The 15,119-nt window shown below is 37.2% G+C and overlaps 1 protein-coding gene across 1 annotated transcript; it reads right to left on the reverse strand.

Annotated features, from left to right (window-relative positions):
• Positions 1–954: 954 nt before the first annotated feature.
• On the reverse strand, positions 955–14,247 carry LOC142150809 (serine protease inhibitor dipetalogastin-like). Its single transcript, XM_075205994.1, has 7 exons — positions 14,188–14,247; positions 11,632–11,753; positions 8,651–8,783; positions 7,465–7,589; positions 5,957–6,008; positions 2,572–2,681; positions 955–1,038 (listed from the first exon to the last, which is right to left on the reverse strand). Exons 1-7 carry the CDS (start codon positions 14,245–14,247, stop codon positions 993–995), a joined length of 648 nt encoding a protein of 215 aa, XP_075062095.1. The 3' UTR covers positions 955–992.
• Between the last annotated feature and the right edge of the window lie 872 nt (positions 14,248–15,119).

A 15,119-nucleotide genomic window follows, 5' to 3' on the forward strand; every position in this document is an offset into this window, starting at 1 on the left:
CTACACAGTCACCCATTTTGTTCTGTTATTCAGCAAAATACTTTAAAATAAAAACATCTTCACAAGAGTCAGTCAGTTGTTTATCTCAAGTCCAGTTAAAAATCAGCAGCTACTCCTAATAGGAATGCCCACTCTGGCTGCCCCTGCAATACATCAGTAAAACTGTGTCTTATCATATCTAACAGTGTATTGATGGTGTCTAGAAGAAGTAGTGCTCAGGACTGGTAGGTTATACAGTGTTTCCAGTTCAGGATTTAAAATGCTTCAAGCAGTTTTAATTTACATTTATGTGCACCATCGGAGCCTGGCCAGGGAAAAAATAACTATAATACGGATAATATGTTTGTGGAGTGATAACAATTTCTGGTCCTTGTCAAAGGTGAAACTAAATCATGTTGCTTTCTTCTCCACAGGTTGGTTGTTATACCATGATCAGATTTTACATTGAAAACTTGTGGATCCAAGAGTATGTCAACCGAGTAACAAAGAAGGATATCTATGATGGAACTTCCCAATTTCTCAACCTACTGAATTCTTTGACTAGGTTAGTCTTGAGGATTTTATGGTAGAATAAAATAAAATAACACTGTGTCTATGTTATTGTGTGTATACTATATATCAGGACATACACCTGCCAGCATTCTGGATGGTCAAAAAATTGTGTTTTTCTGTTATAAAAGTGTGTGGCAAGACACATTGGGGCATAATTTAAATGATCGGGGCTTGGCCTATTTTATCCCGATTTTTGGGATCATTGGGAAGTATAATTGTTTTTCCTTTTTGGATTGCAGACACTATCAGAGATCAGGTCAAAGTGAATAGTGATTAAAAAAAAAAAACAGAATACAGAATGGTATTTCTTTCAATTTATTGCACATCAATGGTATTGATATACTGTATGTATATGTATGTATATATATATATATATATATATATATATTAATTATTCTTGGGACACTTCAGATCCAATTAAATATTGTTGTAAGATTGATTTACTTCTTACATTCTCCATCTGACTTCATCGCCAGCTCCTTTTTCCTGTATTAAAAAAAACAAGATATATTTCATTAGTAATTACATTGTGTGATACATGTCTAAACTTTGCCTTTGTATGACACTTTACTACACTCACAACTCATGCACTGACCCCATTTAGGACAAATATTAAATGTGTAATATTTTCAAATATAAAACCACTCCTGGCTCTCATCATTTTGAAAAAGAAAACTGGGACTTACAGTTTACCAAGTCCAAAAAATTGGCCCCATGCCTCTTTTTAGGAACAAACGCTATGATGTAAAGAAGGTGTTATGACTTTATTGCTACCTATTTTTCTTAATCCACGCACATCTGTTACCATAATTTCATTAAAATAATAATTAAAAAGAGCTAATATCCACTGAGAAATATAGGACACACAGGATCTATAATCTTTGAATGTTGTCCTTCTTCAATGCAATATTTTTTTGGCATGAAAACGTGTGAACAGAACCTAGATTTGAAACCATTTGATAACAAAAGCAAGATAACAGTACTGCATCTGACTTGAAGAAGCATACAGTAATAGATCTGAAAGCAAAGTGTTGTATGAATTGATGGAACTGCAATAACTTCACAACTGTTCAAAGTGAGCAAAAAGAAACCAGAGTAGAACAAAAGGGTTACTGCAACATTGGCCAAGTCCCTTAGTGCTAGATGACAAAGTATTGACAGTCTAACCATCTATTAATATATATTGTAATCTAATCTTCCTGGATATTTCAAATCATGTCCATTTTCTAACCTTTTCCTTTAAGTTCGGATAATAAAATTGCTGTCCTTATTGTACTGAAGCATCTTAATCATACTTGCCAACTCCCGGTAACAAGTTTGCGTCATTTTGGTCCCGCCCCCCCCCCACGATCCCGTGGTGGGGGCGGGGCCAAAATGACGCAATTAGCCTCGCCCCCCCTCCCGCCCTCCAAATTGGCGTGGATCACCGAGAATCGCGTCATTTGACACGATTTTCGGTGAAACCTGGGAAGCGGGAGAAATGTCAGCGACTGACCCGAATTTCGGGAGTCTCCCGGACTTTTCGGGAGAGTTGGCAAGTATGATCTTAATATTACTACAGTATGGAAACCTTGCACAAATTATTACTAGTATATACATCCAGAGACTAATAAGGAAAGGGAATGGTGTCCGTGAAGTATGAAGGAGACACCTTCTTCTACCATTTTCTCTGACCCTGTGACATTTTGTGTAACTTTGTTACAGAAAGAGAATGGACAGAATTACAGATTATTTTTTTTTACCAGGGATGTATGACTTTTATATCCACAAGTCATTTTAACTTGGAGATCCTTGGTGGTCCAATGCACACTCCATAAGCACATACACAACCTGTAGCTGGAGAGGAGGCTAATCACGTTTGAAATATCATGAGGGCATACTTGACATGTGATTTCAGTATTGAACTTTGTACCTTGCTTTTGAGATTGCCTTTCTTTTGTATAAATATGTATGTCGGTGACTGACAGTACAGTAGTACTATTTGTACCTGTTATTTATGTATGTATTTCCTGTACTCACATTTTCATAGCACCACAAAAACTACACTTATTGCCATACGTCTGATTGTCAGATCCACAGATTGGCCTGTAGTCCATAGTGCACATTAATCCATATTTCTCACATTCTTCCTACAGTAAAAAATGGTACAAAGAAGCAGACACTAAGTGAAAAATGTATCATATTGCTAATATACTGTACAGCAAATTCCATTAAAATAAGAATGTAAGTGTATAGTATTTAAGCAGAGTTGGTAACATTAAATATTCTGACAATAAATATGTCAAATATAAGAATTTATAGCAAAGTCATATTTATATATTTGTTTTTCTATTGATCAGACAGCAATTTTATTTGATCTTAGACCAATGTTTAGTTTTGTTACTGAAAAAATGGACCATTTATTGTTTTTAAATTGATCGTGTGTACTCAGTAAGACAAAATACTGCCAAGCAGCACAAAACTTCTGGTTCCAAAGAAAAACACAGGCCTCTTGCATGTGGCAAACACTGAGGACAGAGTTACTTACACATATTACAGGCATCGAACATGTGTCAAATTGATTATGCATTTTCAAGTGTTATTTTCAGAAGGAGCACTTGGCCAATGGAATTGTCTTAATCCATGAAGTGGCATTTGTGATTGGCCAGAAGGAACAGAGGCTTAATAATTTTTAGGCACAACTATAGATTATATTGTCCTATTTATTGCGAATTAGAACATTCTTTCTTCCTATATTTAATATTATGCACTTGGTGGGGAACATGATTGTTACAGGGTAGACTATTATGTTCAGCTCTGAAAACAAAATGAAACCTGAATGGTTTTTATTCCACAAGGGAGACACAGAGCTGTGCTGAAACATCAGTTGATATGTTACAATAAAAATGTTTTTATCTGCATGTGAAGTCTGTCTCTGGTAGCTGTTTTGTATTTAGTATTACTCAGTGGTCGAAGTCGAAATTTAGAAGTGGCAGTATGAAAAATGTAACAAGGCTCAGTACCAAGGGATTGGCGAATAGCAGATGTGGTGCCGTTGTTTAAAAAGGGGACGAGATTACAACCAGAGAATTATAGACCTGTAAGCCTGACATCAATAGTGGGGAAACTACTGGAAGGTATTTTAAGGGACAGTATTCAGGATTACTTGGTACGCAATAAAATTATTAGTGGGAATCAACATGGATTTGTGAGGGATAGGTCATGTCAAACTAATCTAATTAGTTTCTACGAGGAAGTTAGTGGGAACTTAGACCAGGGCAGGACAGGAGATGTGGTCTTCTTAGATTTTGCAAAGGCCTTTGATACAGTGCCACACAAGAGGTTGGTTTACAAAATAAGGGAACTGGGTCTAGAAATCAAAATTTGTACTTGGATCGAAAACTGGTTAGAGAATAGGGAACAGAGAGTTGTGATAAATGGAACATTTTCTAATTGGTCAAAGGTCTTAAGTGGAGTACCTCAAGGTTCCGTGCTGGGACCACTCATTTTTAATATATTTATTAATGACCTTGGTGATGGTTTAGAGAGTAAAGTTTCTATTTTTGCAGATGACACTAAACTCTGTAAGGTAATAAAATCAGAGCAAGATGTAGCTTCTCTACAGAGGGACTTAAATAAACTGGAGGATTGGGCGGCTAAATGGAATATGAGGTTTAACACAGATAAATGTAAGGTTATGCATTCAGGGATCAAAAACAAGAACGCAATCTATAAATTAAATGGAATTAATTTGGGAGAATCTGTAATGGAAAAGGATTTGGGAGTGCTCGTAGACAGTAGACCTAGCAATAGTGCTCAATGTCAAGCAGCAGCTGCAAGGGCAAACAAAGTATTGGCATGCATAAAAAGGGGCATAGATGCAAGGGAAGACAGTGTAATGTTGCCACTGTATAAATCGTTGGTAAGACCTCATCTTGAATATGCAGTACAGTTCTGGGCACCACTCTATAAAAAAGATAATTTGGAACTAGAAAAGGTTCAGAGAAGGGCGACAAAATTGATAAAGGGTATGGAGTCATTAAGTTATGAGGAAAGGTTAGCCAGTTTAGGCATGTTTACTTTAGAAAAGAGGCATCTAAGGGGAGATATGATTACTATGTACAAATACATTAGGGGTCAATACAGAGAGCTTTCATGGGAACTTTTTACCCCAAGGACCATACACAGGACACGTGGTCATCCCCTAAGGTTAGAGGAGAGGAAATTTCACAACCAGCAAAGGAAGGGGTTCTTTACAGTAAGGGCAGTCAAGATATGGAATTCATTGCCAGGGAAGGTTGTGATGGCAGATTCAATAGATATGTTTAAGAAAGGGTTAGACAAATTTTTAGCGGAAAGGTGTATCCAGGGATACGACCGTTAATTTAAAATAAAGGATAGTAGTGGATATAGGGTAAAAATTGGATTGCAATATTGAGTCTGGGGGGATTTTCAAAATTGAAACAGATGGGCGATTGCCTACTCTGGATTAATTTCAAATATAAGTGCAGGATCTCAGAAGATCCAAAATAGGTTGAACTTGATGGACTGGTGTCTTTTTTCAACCTCATCAACTATGTTACTATGTTACTATGTTACAAGAATGGAAGGGAATGTAAATAGATACTTTTACAATGAAGGCAGTAGGAGAAGTGGCGGTATGGCATACCACCATATACACCCCCACTTCTACCACTATATATACTGTATATATAATGTAAGTGACTGGAATGTGATAGTGTTACAATGAAGGCAGTAGGAGAAGTGGCGGTATGGCCTACCACCATATACACCCCCACTTCTACCACTGTATATACTGTATATATAATGTAAGTGACTGGAATGTGATAGTGTTACAATGAAGGCAGTAGGAGAAGTGGCGGTATGGCCTACCACCATATACACCCCCACTTCCTCCACTGGTATTACTTAGTTTATAAGCTTGAGCATACAATATTCCCTTTAGCCATTGTGATTTGACTATTGACTATTACAATAGCTTCATGTCTCTGAATATACAAATTCATTTCTTTTCAATGTTGTAATGCTAATACTTAACCAAACACAAGAGCTTTACACAGAAGAAACTATTCACCCCTTGCAGTAAATGCAGATTCTTGCTTTTAAAATAATTGACAAAGAAAACTTTGAAGGGGAAAGAGAGGGCTGCTCAGCGCTAGTCATATGCTGCCCTCTATGGCACTGAACAAACCCTCCTCCCCTACCACAAGTGGATCCCGAATCCATTGATTATGATTACTCATTAAATGTATTATGACATAATTTGTTATTTCATTTATCACCTTCCGCTCATTCATTTTATATGTATTTGCCATTTACAAACTATACTGATGATCGTCATCTATTGTTGGAAACATATGAGCTAATTAAACAATATACAATATGTAACAAAAATAAAACTCACCTGAATTGTGCATGCCTGTTTGTGCTTAATCCTGATGTCTGTTTTTGTCTTCCTGCAAAAAAATACAGAAGACTTAATATTGATAGGAAGTCTGTGTTATTTATTGTTATTAGTCTAATCTTAATCTAGGCAACATGAAGGCACAATGGTTAGCTTTGCCACCTCATAATGCTGAGGTTATGAGTTTGATTCCAACCAGGGCCCTATCTGTATGAAGTTTGTATGGTCTCCCCATGTTCGCGATGGTTTACTCCTACAGATCAAAAACCTACTGGTAGGTGAATTGGTTCCTGACTAAATGGACCCTAGTCTGTATATGTGTGGCAGGGAATTTAGATTGTGAGCTCCAATGGGGCGGGGACTGCTGTGTATGATTACATATCCTCTGTACAGTGCTGCATAATATGATTGGTGCTAAATAAATAATCTAGTTGCAAACAGTCCAGTTATGCCTCTTTAAAGAGCTAGATTCACCCTTACATTAAATAGCAGATTTCTGTATTTAAAAAAAAAATGTCTGAAAACATTTCACAGTACAAGATGTTCCAGACTATGACTGAATATGAGTTGGAGAATACATAACATGAACTATATTCTTCAGTCTGAAAACCCCTCTTGTTTGTGATGTTTATCCCAGACAACCACATTAAATACAGTCATCCGATATTACAAATAGCTTTTAATTTCTCCATAGGGCTAAACCCAAATTGAAGTTTATACTATTTTATGATTAAAAGGACACAAACATCAACATTATTATCTGTTGTCTATGTATGCAAGTCTATTTAACTAACCCTATATAATAGAGCTGTAGTTTGTCTTCATAGCCCTTTGTCTTCATCTCAAAGCCAAATAAATATATCTGTCTGTGTGTGGATACCTTTGTAAGTAACAAAAAAGTGATTTGTGATTCAAACACAGAATCAAGCTGTTTTTTTTTTTTTATTTTGTTTTTTTTAAAAAAAACCCAAAACCTCTTCTCTCCAGCATAACAAGATCATCTTATATCTTGAATGTCAAAAAGAATAAAGATTTACCTTAATGAACAAAAAAAAACAAAAGACAAGGTGCCCACCTCTTGTCCATAAACTTCTAGCCCTAGCCAACTTATACTGTTTTTTGGGAGCCGCAGTAAGGGCGTGCCAGCATCCAATTCAAGCTTAGTACATCTCTAAGGTACGTGTTTTTTAGATGCACCAGGTACAGGTCTGGTGTAAGTGCTGATTACTAATGATGACCAAGGAGCAACAAAACTAAATGTCCACACCAAAACAGTAAGACATTGCAATAAAATAAGATCATGTCCTTCAACCCTATATGATCAGTAACATCCCATCCAGTTAACAGCAAAACAAATGATCCACTGTCCTACAGCTACATGATGAACTAAAACAGCTAAAATGAAATAAAACTACAATAAATGTAGAGAATTATGTCCCTGCTCCTTATGTCATTTTTTTAAAAAAGCGAAGTGCATTTCAAATAAATATCTTGTGATGTGGACTTACAATTTGGCGGAACACAGCTCGCATTCATTTGAATAGGTAGTATAGTCTGTGCCACAGACTGGGTCATAATTCCTGGTACAGGGCAATCCACCCTCATTCACTTTTTGATGCAAATTGCAGTTAGGCTGTGCAAAGAACATAAAAATAATCATGTGTCTGATATGTTCAATATGACGTATTAATGTTTTGTGTAAATGTTGGGTCATACCGTATACTTTAACAAACCAGATTTACAATTTTGCTATGTGTTGTATAGAGAATAACCTCTTCTCTAATGGGGCAGTGACTGATGTGAATTAGGAAATATTATGTGTACAGAGCTGCATAACATAATTGGTGCTATATAAATAAATAATAATAATAATAAACTACTAATGTCTGTACGTCTATTAGCACTGACACTGCTTCCCCCTTTTTTATTAGCAAAGCCAATAAAATATTGGTTGTGCGGCGGCCCTTGGATGCATTATAGCAGCAGACACCCTTGGCAACTTGGCACAGCTTTACTGCATATTGGAGGATGGAAATGTAAAATAAATGTATAAAACTACAAAATATATTTTATCAATGGTTTTTCTAACAGGTTGCATCATACTACAGCAAAATGGACACCAAAAAAAATGCACTGCTAAGTCGGGGAAATATAGTATAAAAACTATACAATTAATAGAGAACCAGTGCATAATCTATTATCAGAGTTTAAGTTACTTAAACATCATTTGGACACATATATAAAAATTATAAATAAAATCAATACACACAGGATCTCAGTTGAGCCTCTTTCATCCACATTGACAGTACATGAAATAACAATTGTTCATCAGAAATATTCAATAAGCAAAATGTATATTAAATAGCTGCACTGCCTGAAGAAAATGATTGTTAAATGAGGTAGAAAGGATGATTTCAACTTTTAGGGCTAGATTTACTAAGCTGCGGGTTTGAAAAAGTGGGGATGTTGCCTATAGCAACCAATCAGATTCTAGCTTTCATTTATTTAGTACCTTCTACAAAATGATAGCTAGAATCAGATTGGTTGCTATAGGCAACATCCCCACTTTTTCAAACCCGCAGCTTAGTAAATCTAGCCCTTAATGTTTAAGAGAACGTAATCTGAAGATAAAAGGTATCAGTAAGACATAGAAAGCAATATTTTATGCCATTTGTTGCATAATTGCATACATACCTCATGTTCAGTTTCAATAGGGTTACAACAGACACCTAAAAAAAAGCAATTAATAAATAAAACTATTGGAACTCTCCAGTTACAAGATCTTTCATTGTTTTTACAACTCAAGTTAAATTGAAGAAAAAGGTTTCAGTATTCAAGAGGTCTGCAGCTGTGTCAGACTGCAGTGTCACAGCTGTGAATAGTGGTCAAACAAGACGGTGGTAGTGGTTTCATCCAAAGAAGAGTTATATTATTAGTGTACACATAGTTGCTAAGTTGCTAAATAATGATCATGTTGTGTCACAGGGCATATATAAAACAAATGCAGAAATAGAAACTCACAAAAGAGTGCAAACTATAAAAAGAGCATTATTATATATAAAGTGATTAAAGTTTCCTGACCTGAGAAATTGATAAGTGCAACAATAGCAACAACGATGACTCCCATGGATTTCATAGTAGAGTTATTGCTTGGTATCAGTCTGACCTTTGGATTCCTCAACAAATTATTGCTACACTATCACCGTGCATCCTTTTATATTCTGAGGTGATTTACTTAAGGCAGGGCTAATTTGGACATACAGTCAATATTGCACTAAATACATATATTAAACTCATAGCATATCTCCACATCGAATCACTTGGATTACATTCCACAAAAGCTGTAACATTTTCAAATATTAGCTTTCTTTGAGAGGGAGGATAGAGTGGAGAGAGAGATGAATAAGAGAGAAACAGAGAGATTCCCCTAACTATAAAGGAGAAATCCAGCTATGCAATTATTTAAAAAAAAAATCAGAAGTTGTGAAAAGCTGGCAGTGTTCTCAGCAAAACTCATATATTTGGCAATGTGTGAAACCACCTTTTATTAATCCTTATTTAAAACAGATATACACGCAGTAGCACATAGAATGAGCCAAAAAAGGGAACATTCGGATTCGTAAAGAGGTGCTACTTTGTGCACAACAGGGATATGGACCAGGCATGCTTTTCAAAATAAGAGATCATCACAAGTCCTTTGTCCCCCTTTATGTGTTTGTGCGCGCATCCCTGTCTCCTCTTTGAGGGTGTCTGTTCCTTCCTTTACCCCCTCTTTGTGTGTCTGTCTCAAATTTTGTATGTGCATCTTTGTCTCCCCATTATTCTCCCATTTGTGTTTGTGTGACTATGGGGCCCATTTATCATTTATCGGGAAAAACGAGAAATACTTATCAATCCTTATCGCATGGATAAGGATTGATGTATTTCTCAAATTTATTAAAAACGGATCACAGAAACAGCAGTTCAGAAAAACTGCTGTTTCTGTGATTAAAAATAATCATACTTACTCCCCTCTTCGGGATGCGCAGTCTCCGGATCTCCTACTGGTCCTCTTCGTTCCTCTTCTTCCTTCAGAGGCGCATGTGCAGTTCAAAGTTCATGTGCTCGTCGCCATGTATTAGCTGTAGAATTACCACATTTATCCAAGGAATGGGTGGAGCGATCAAATAAACCATAACTGATTTCATGATCCAAGGACAATTTCATCTTGCACCACTCTTCTTTTCTGCCACTGCTGTGTGGCAATGTTTCCTAGATGTGTTATGAACTGCTGTGTGTTAGAGTCATTGCTCTGTCGCTTAGCATCCAGCCAGGTCGCTGCAGTCTTTGTTTGAAAGTGTATGAAAATAATATTGTGACCTTTGAGATGGTCAAAATTGACTGCAAATGAATTAGTGTTATTGAGATTAATAATATTGTAGGGATAAAAAAGCAAAATTATGTGATCTTAGCAAAAAAATATTGCGATTTTAGAAAAAAATAAGGATCCAAAACCAAAACCAAAACATGCAAGGGCGGTTTTGTCAAAACCAAAACACGAAGTTAATCCAGATCCAAAACCAAAACCAGAACACGGGGGTCAGTGAACATCTCTAACCTAACCAATATTCAATTGAGATGTGGCTTCTGGATTTATTACTAACAATTGGGGACTTTTATCTGTAACTGATAACTATTACCAGCAGTGTGCAAAATGTTTTTTTCAGATATATTTAGCTATACATGAGTTCTTAATGTTTTATGAGAGTGTACGCGTGTATATTAACATTGTTCTTATTGTATTCTGTTATTTTGTTTTAACATTCATGTAATTATATTGTGCAACCTTATGGTTACAATATGACATAATAATCTTGTTGGGATATAGATTAATTAATAATAAAGACTATGGACCTGATTCATTAAGGATCTTAAATGAAGAGGTATCTTTTATTTCAGTCTCCTGGACAAAACCATGTTACAATGCAAGGGGTGCAAACTAGTTTTCTGTTTTGCTCATAAGTAAAATACTGTCTGTTTTTTCATTTAGCACATTTTCTGTGTTTTTGTGCTAATAAAAATAATGCAAAAAAAAATAAATCGAAACCTCACTTTATATTGCATTTTATATAGTTTTTTTGTTTACATACCTGGCTGATTGTAATGGTATAATATATGTAGGGTGGTCCATAAGTGTGGAAACACCCTTTTAAGATGGAAAAGAGTAAGGAAATATTGATCCAGTGTCTACACATGATCTGGGTGTGGTGTAAAACTTTTTAGGGCATGTGGCCAGTATGGCGGCCATCTTGAAGATGATCATCTTGGATGGAACTCTAATTTTTTAAAAGTAAAGGTAATCATGTCACATATCACAGGGACGCACGCAGGGAGGGTTTCTGAACTGGCACTAAACAGTGCCTCTACATAGCAGCACTGTACTGTACAGCAGCCGCCGCGGACGCTTCTTTGACAGCGCCACGGCTGCTGTACAATACAGTGCCGACGAAATGGAGCTGCTGCATCTCTCTCTATATTTTTCCCCCTTAAAAATCCTGCGTGCGCCCCTGATATCACGCAGATACATAATTTCATAAGAAAAACAATGGTGTTCCTTGTTTTAATGTAACTTTATTCATTCTTGATTTTTAACATTGGATATGTCATGTTGCAGTGTTAAGACTATTCTCTTTTACCTTTCCTGATGAACCTTGACCAACATCTGTGGCTGAATCTGAACAGAAGCATCAACAGTTCGTTCTTGCAGATGATTAAGATCTTGTATCTTCACAGCATAAACACGTTCCTTCAGGTAACCCTACAGAAAGAAATCTGGGGATCTTGGTGGCCACTGCACTAGACCTCAACGGCCAATTCACCTTTGGGGAAACTGCACATCAAGATAATCCCTGACAATGAGTCCCTAATGAGGTGGGGCACCATCTCAAAATGGCCATACAACTAACCTCACATTCACAAGACAGATGACGAGTGCTACATTCTAGGTTCATTGAAAATGATGCCAGCACAGCAGTCGTTGTTGCTTCAGCAGTTTTTGCTCGTCAACTTTTTGTTTTATCAGCAATTGATCCGGTTTGTTTAAATTTGGCAAGGAGTTTGGCAACTGCACTGTGACTAATGGGTGGCCTATTTGGGTGACGGTTGAAATCATTTGCTATAGTACATGTGCTTCGTTCTCCACATAAAGATCTGAACACATTCTGTTATAAAAGGGTATTTCCACAGTTATATATCATATTATAGCAATAGCTTATATAATAATGTTATATTACAGTACTGAACACAGTGGTCGATTTATAATAGTGCACAAAGCCCTTTGCATTTAAAAATAAATAATGCGTTTGCCAGCATAAAAGCTTCCACTTGAACCACTATTTTCAAATCCTCTGCTGATGGCTCAAGATTCACTCAGGCAATCTATATAATCCCCTTCACCCTTCCTTGTTCTCTTCTCCTGTCCCACAGTTATCTCTCCATAATTACAAAAAAATCTGGGTAAACTTACCTATAGTTATCTAATATATTTTATATAGAGCTGTTCACTGACTGCCATGTTCTGGTTTTAGTTTCACTTTTGACAATGGATTAACTTCACGTTTTGGTTTTGGCAAAACCACCCTTGCGTGTTTTGGTTTTAGATCCCTATTTTTTTCTAAAATCCCTATTTTTTTGGCTAAAAACACATCATTTTGCACTTTTTTTATCCCTACTATATTATTAATCTCAATAACACTAATTTCAAGTCATTTGCAGTCAATTTTGACCACCTCACAGGTCACAATATTATTTTCATACACTTTTAAACAAAGACTGCAGCGACCTGGTTGGATGCTAAGTGACACAGCAATGACACAAACACATGGCAGTTCATAGCACATCTAGGAAACATTGGCACACAGCAGTGTCAGAAAAGAAAAGTGGTGCAAGATGGAATTGTCCTTGTGCCTTCCCACCCACCCTTATGTAAGATATTGAAAAGGACACTCCAGCAACAAGCAGTGCCACTTTCGTGGCTGAAGTGCTTGGTTTGTTTGACCCCCACAAAACAAGCTTAGCTGCCATAATCCTAACAGTGCTGTCAATGAACTCTACATTATTAAACCATGTCTGCTCGTGCAGCATCTTTAATCTCCTTCTCTGTGAATACCTCCCTCTCATCCCTGAAGAACTGCCAAACTTCTGTAGATACAGGAATGGATATTACAACTGGAGTGGCATTAGATCTGCTTCAGACAGACTGTGACACTGAATATGTGGGCAGCATGGAATCTGTCATGTTGGAATACGCTGCATTGAACAGAGATTTAAAGCAATATATAGACGCAGTTGAGGAGGCCGTACTTAAGTTAAAACGTAACCCACCGGATGAGATCCTGGATTTAAGAGAGCTTCTAGATGAGAGATACATTGCGCTTCAGAAGAATAATACAGAGGAGGCCCTAAGGCAGGACGATAAATATGTCCAGTTTAAAGAACAGCTAAGAGACCGGAGAAAACAAATGGGTTTGTCACTGGCCCCTGCAAAGTAAGCTTCGGAAGATGAAGACGAGAAGATCGCCGTCACCCTGAACACATGGCCGATACAGTGAAACTGAGAATGAATCATGAAATCAGTTAGGGTTCATTTGATCGCTCCACCCGTTCCTTGGATAACTGTGGTAATTCTTAAGCTAATACATGACGACGAGCGATGACCCCGTCGGGATGCGTGCTTTTATCAGACTAAAACCAAGCCAAGGTGCCAGACAATACACTAAAAAGAGCCACTGAAATACACAGCAAAAAGTTCATCACTGAGCTTCGAATCAGCCACAATTCCCAAAAAATTATAATATAGCTAGGTACCTTTGACACAAAGTGCAGATTATAAACACTTTGTGCAATACTGATGAAATAGAAGCAAAGTGGAAGGTTTGAGTAATACATATACAGGTTAATGTAGACATCCATGCTTACATTACTTCTGCAAACAATATTGTTCTTTGTTAATTAAGCTGTTCTCTTTATACTGTTCAAAAAAATTAAATATAATCCTCCACCATTCTTTGGATGTTGATAGTTGATAGTAGGATCAGGTGGAGTTACAGCAGACATGTTAAAATGTTGTGCTGAGTCATCTGCATCATCCTTGGGTCTCTTGGGAAAGCAAGGTTTTTTCCTAGCAGCAGTTGAGTAAGAAACTGAAGTAGGAGACGCCATCCTGACACGTAACACTTGAGCTGTCATCTTACTCTCCAGGAGCTCCTTGCACATCTTGAGATCTCGGTCAGCTGGAAACGAAGAGAAGACATAGTTTTTAAACCTAGGATCAAGCACAGTCACCAAAATGTAGTGATCTGATTTCAAGATGTTGATAACTCTTGGATCCAGGCGAAGCGAATAAAGTACTTGATCTACAAGTCTGACATACTTGCCGTTATTGCTTTGTTTCATCTCCTCCTTCAGTTTCTCAAGCTGCTTTTCCAAAAGTCTAATTAAGGGAATCACTTGGCTCAAGCTAGCAGTGTCTGAACTCACTTCACAGGTGACTACTTCAAATGGCTTCAGCACCTTGCACAACATGGAAAGTATTCTCCACTGCGCTTGAGTAAAATACATCCTCCCTCCTTTCCCAATGTCATGGCTTGTGGAGTAAGCTTGGATGGCTTTTCGCTGTTCCTCCATCCTCAGAAGCATATACAGGGTGGATTTCCACGTTGTTACCACTTCTTACTTCAGTTGGTGGCAGGGGAAATTAAATGCTCTTGTAGCTGCTGGAATCTCCTACATGCTGTTGCTGAACGCCGGAAATGTCCAGATATTTTACGGGCCACAGACAGCATCTCCAGCACTTGCCTGTCATTTTTTAAAAAGCTCTGTACCACTAAGTTAATTGTGTGAGCAAAACAGGGAATGTAATGGAATTCACCCAGCTGTAATGCTCTCACAATATTGGTGGTGTTATCAGAAATTACATATCTTGAGGAGAGTCCGGGTTAAGCCATGTTGCAATAACATCACTTAGTGTGTATATAGGACAGAATTATATCAAGAATGGGCGCTGATGATATCACCAAAAAGCTGCCTAAGATCTACAAGAGAAGCCACTTGCTTCTCTAATAAGAACATACAACACACAGAAAGTATACCTTACAGCGCTGATTGGGTCACATACATAGGAATG

Source organism: Mixophyes fleayi, chromosome 4, assembly GCF_038048845.1.
Source record: "Mixophyes fleayi isolate aMixFle1 chromosome 4, aMixFle1.hap1, whole genome shotgun sequence".
NCBI lineage: Eukaryota > Metazoa > Chordata > Amphibia > Anura > Limnodynastidae > Mixophyes > Mixophyes fleayi.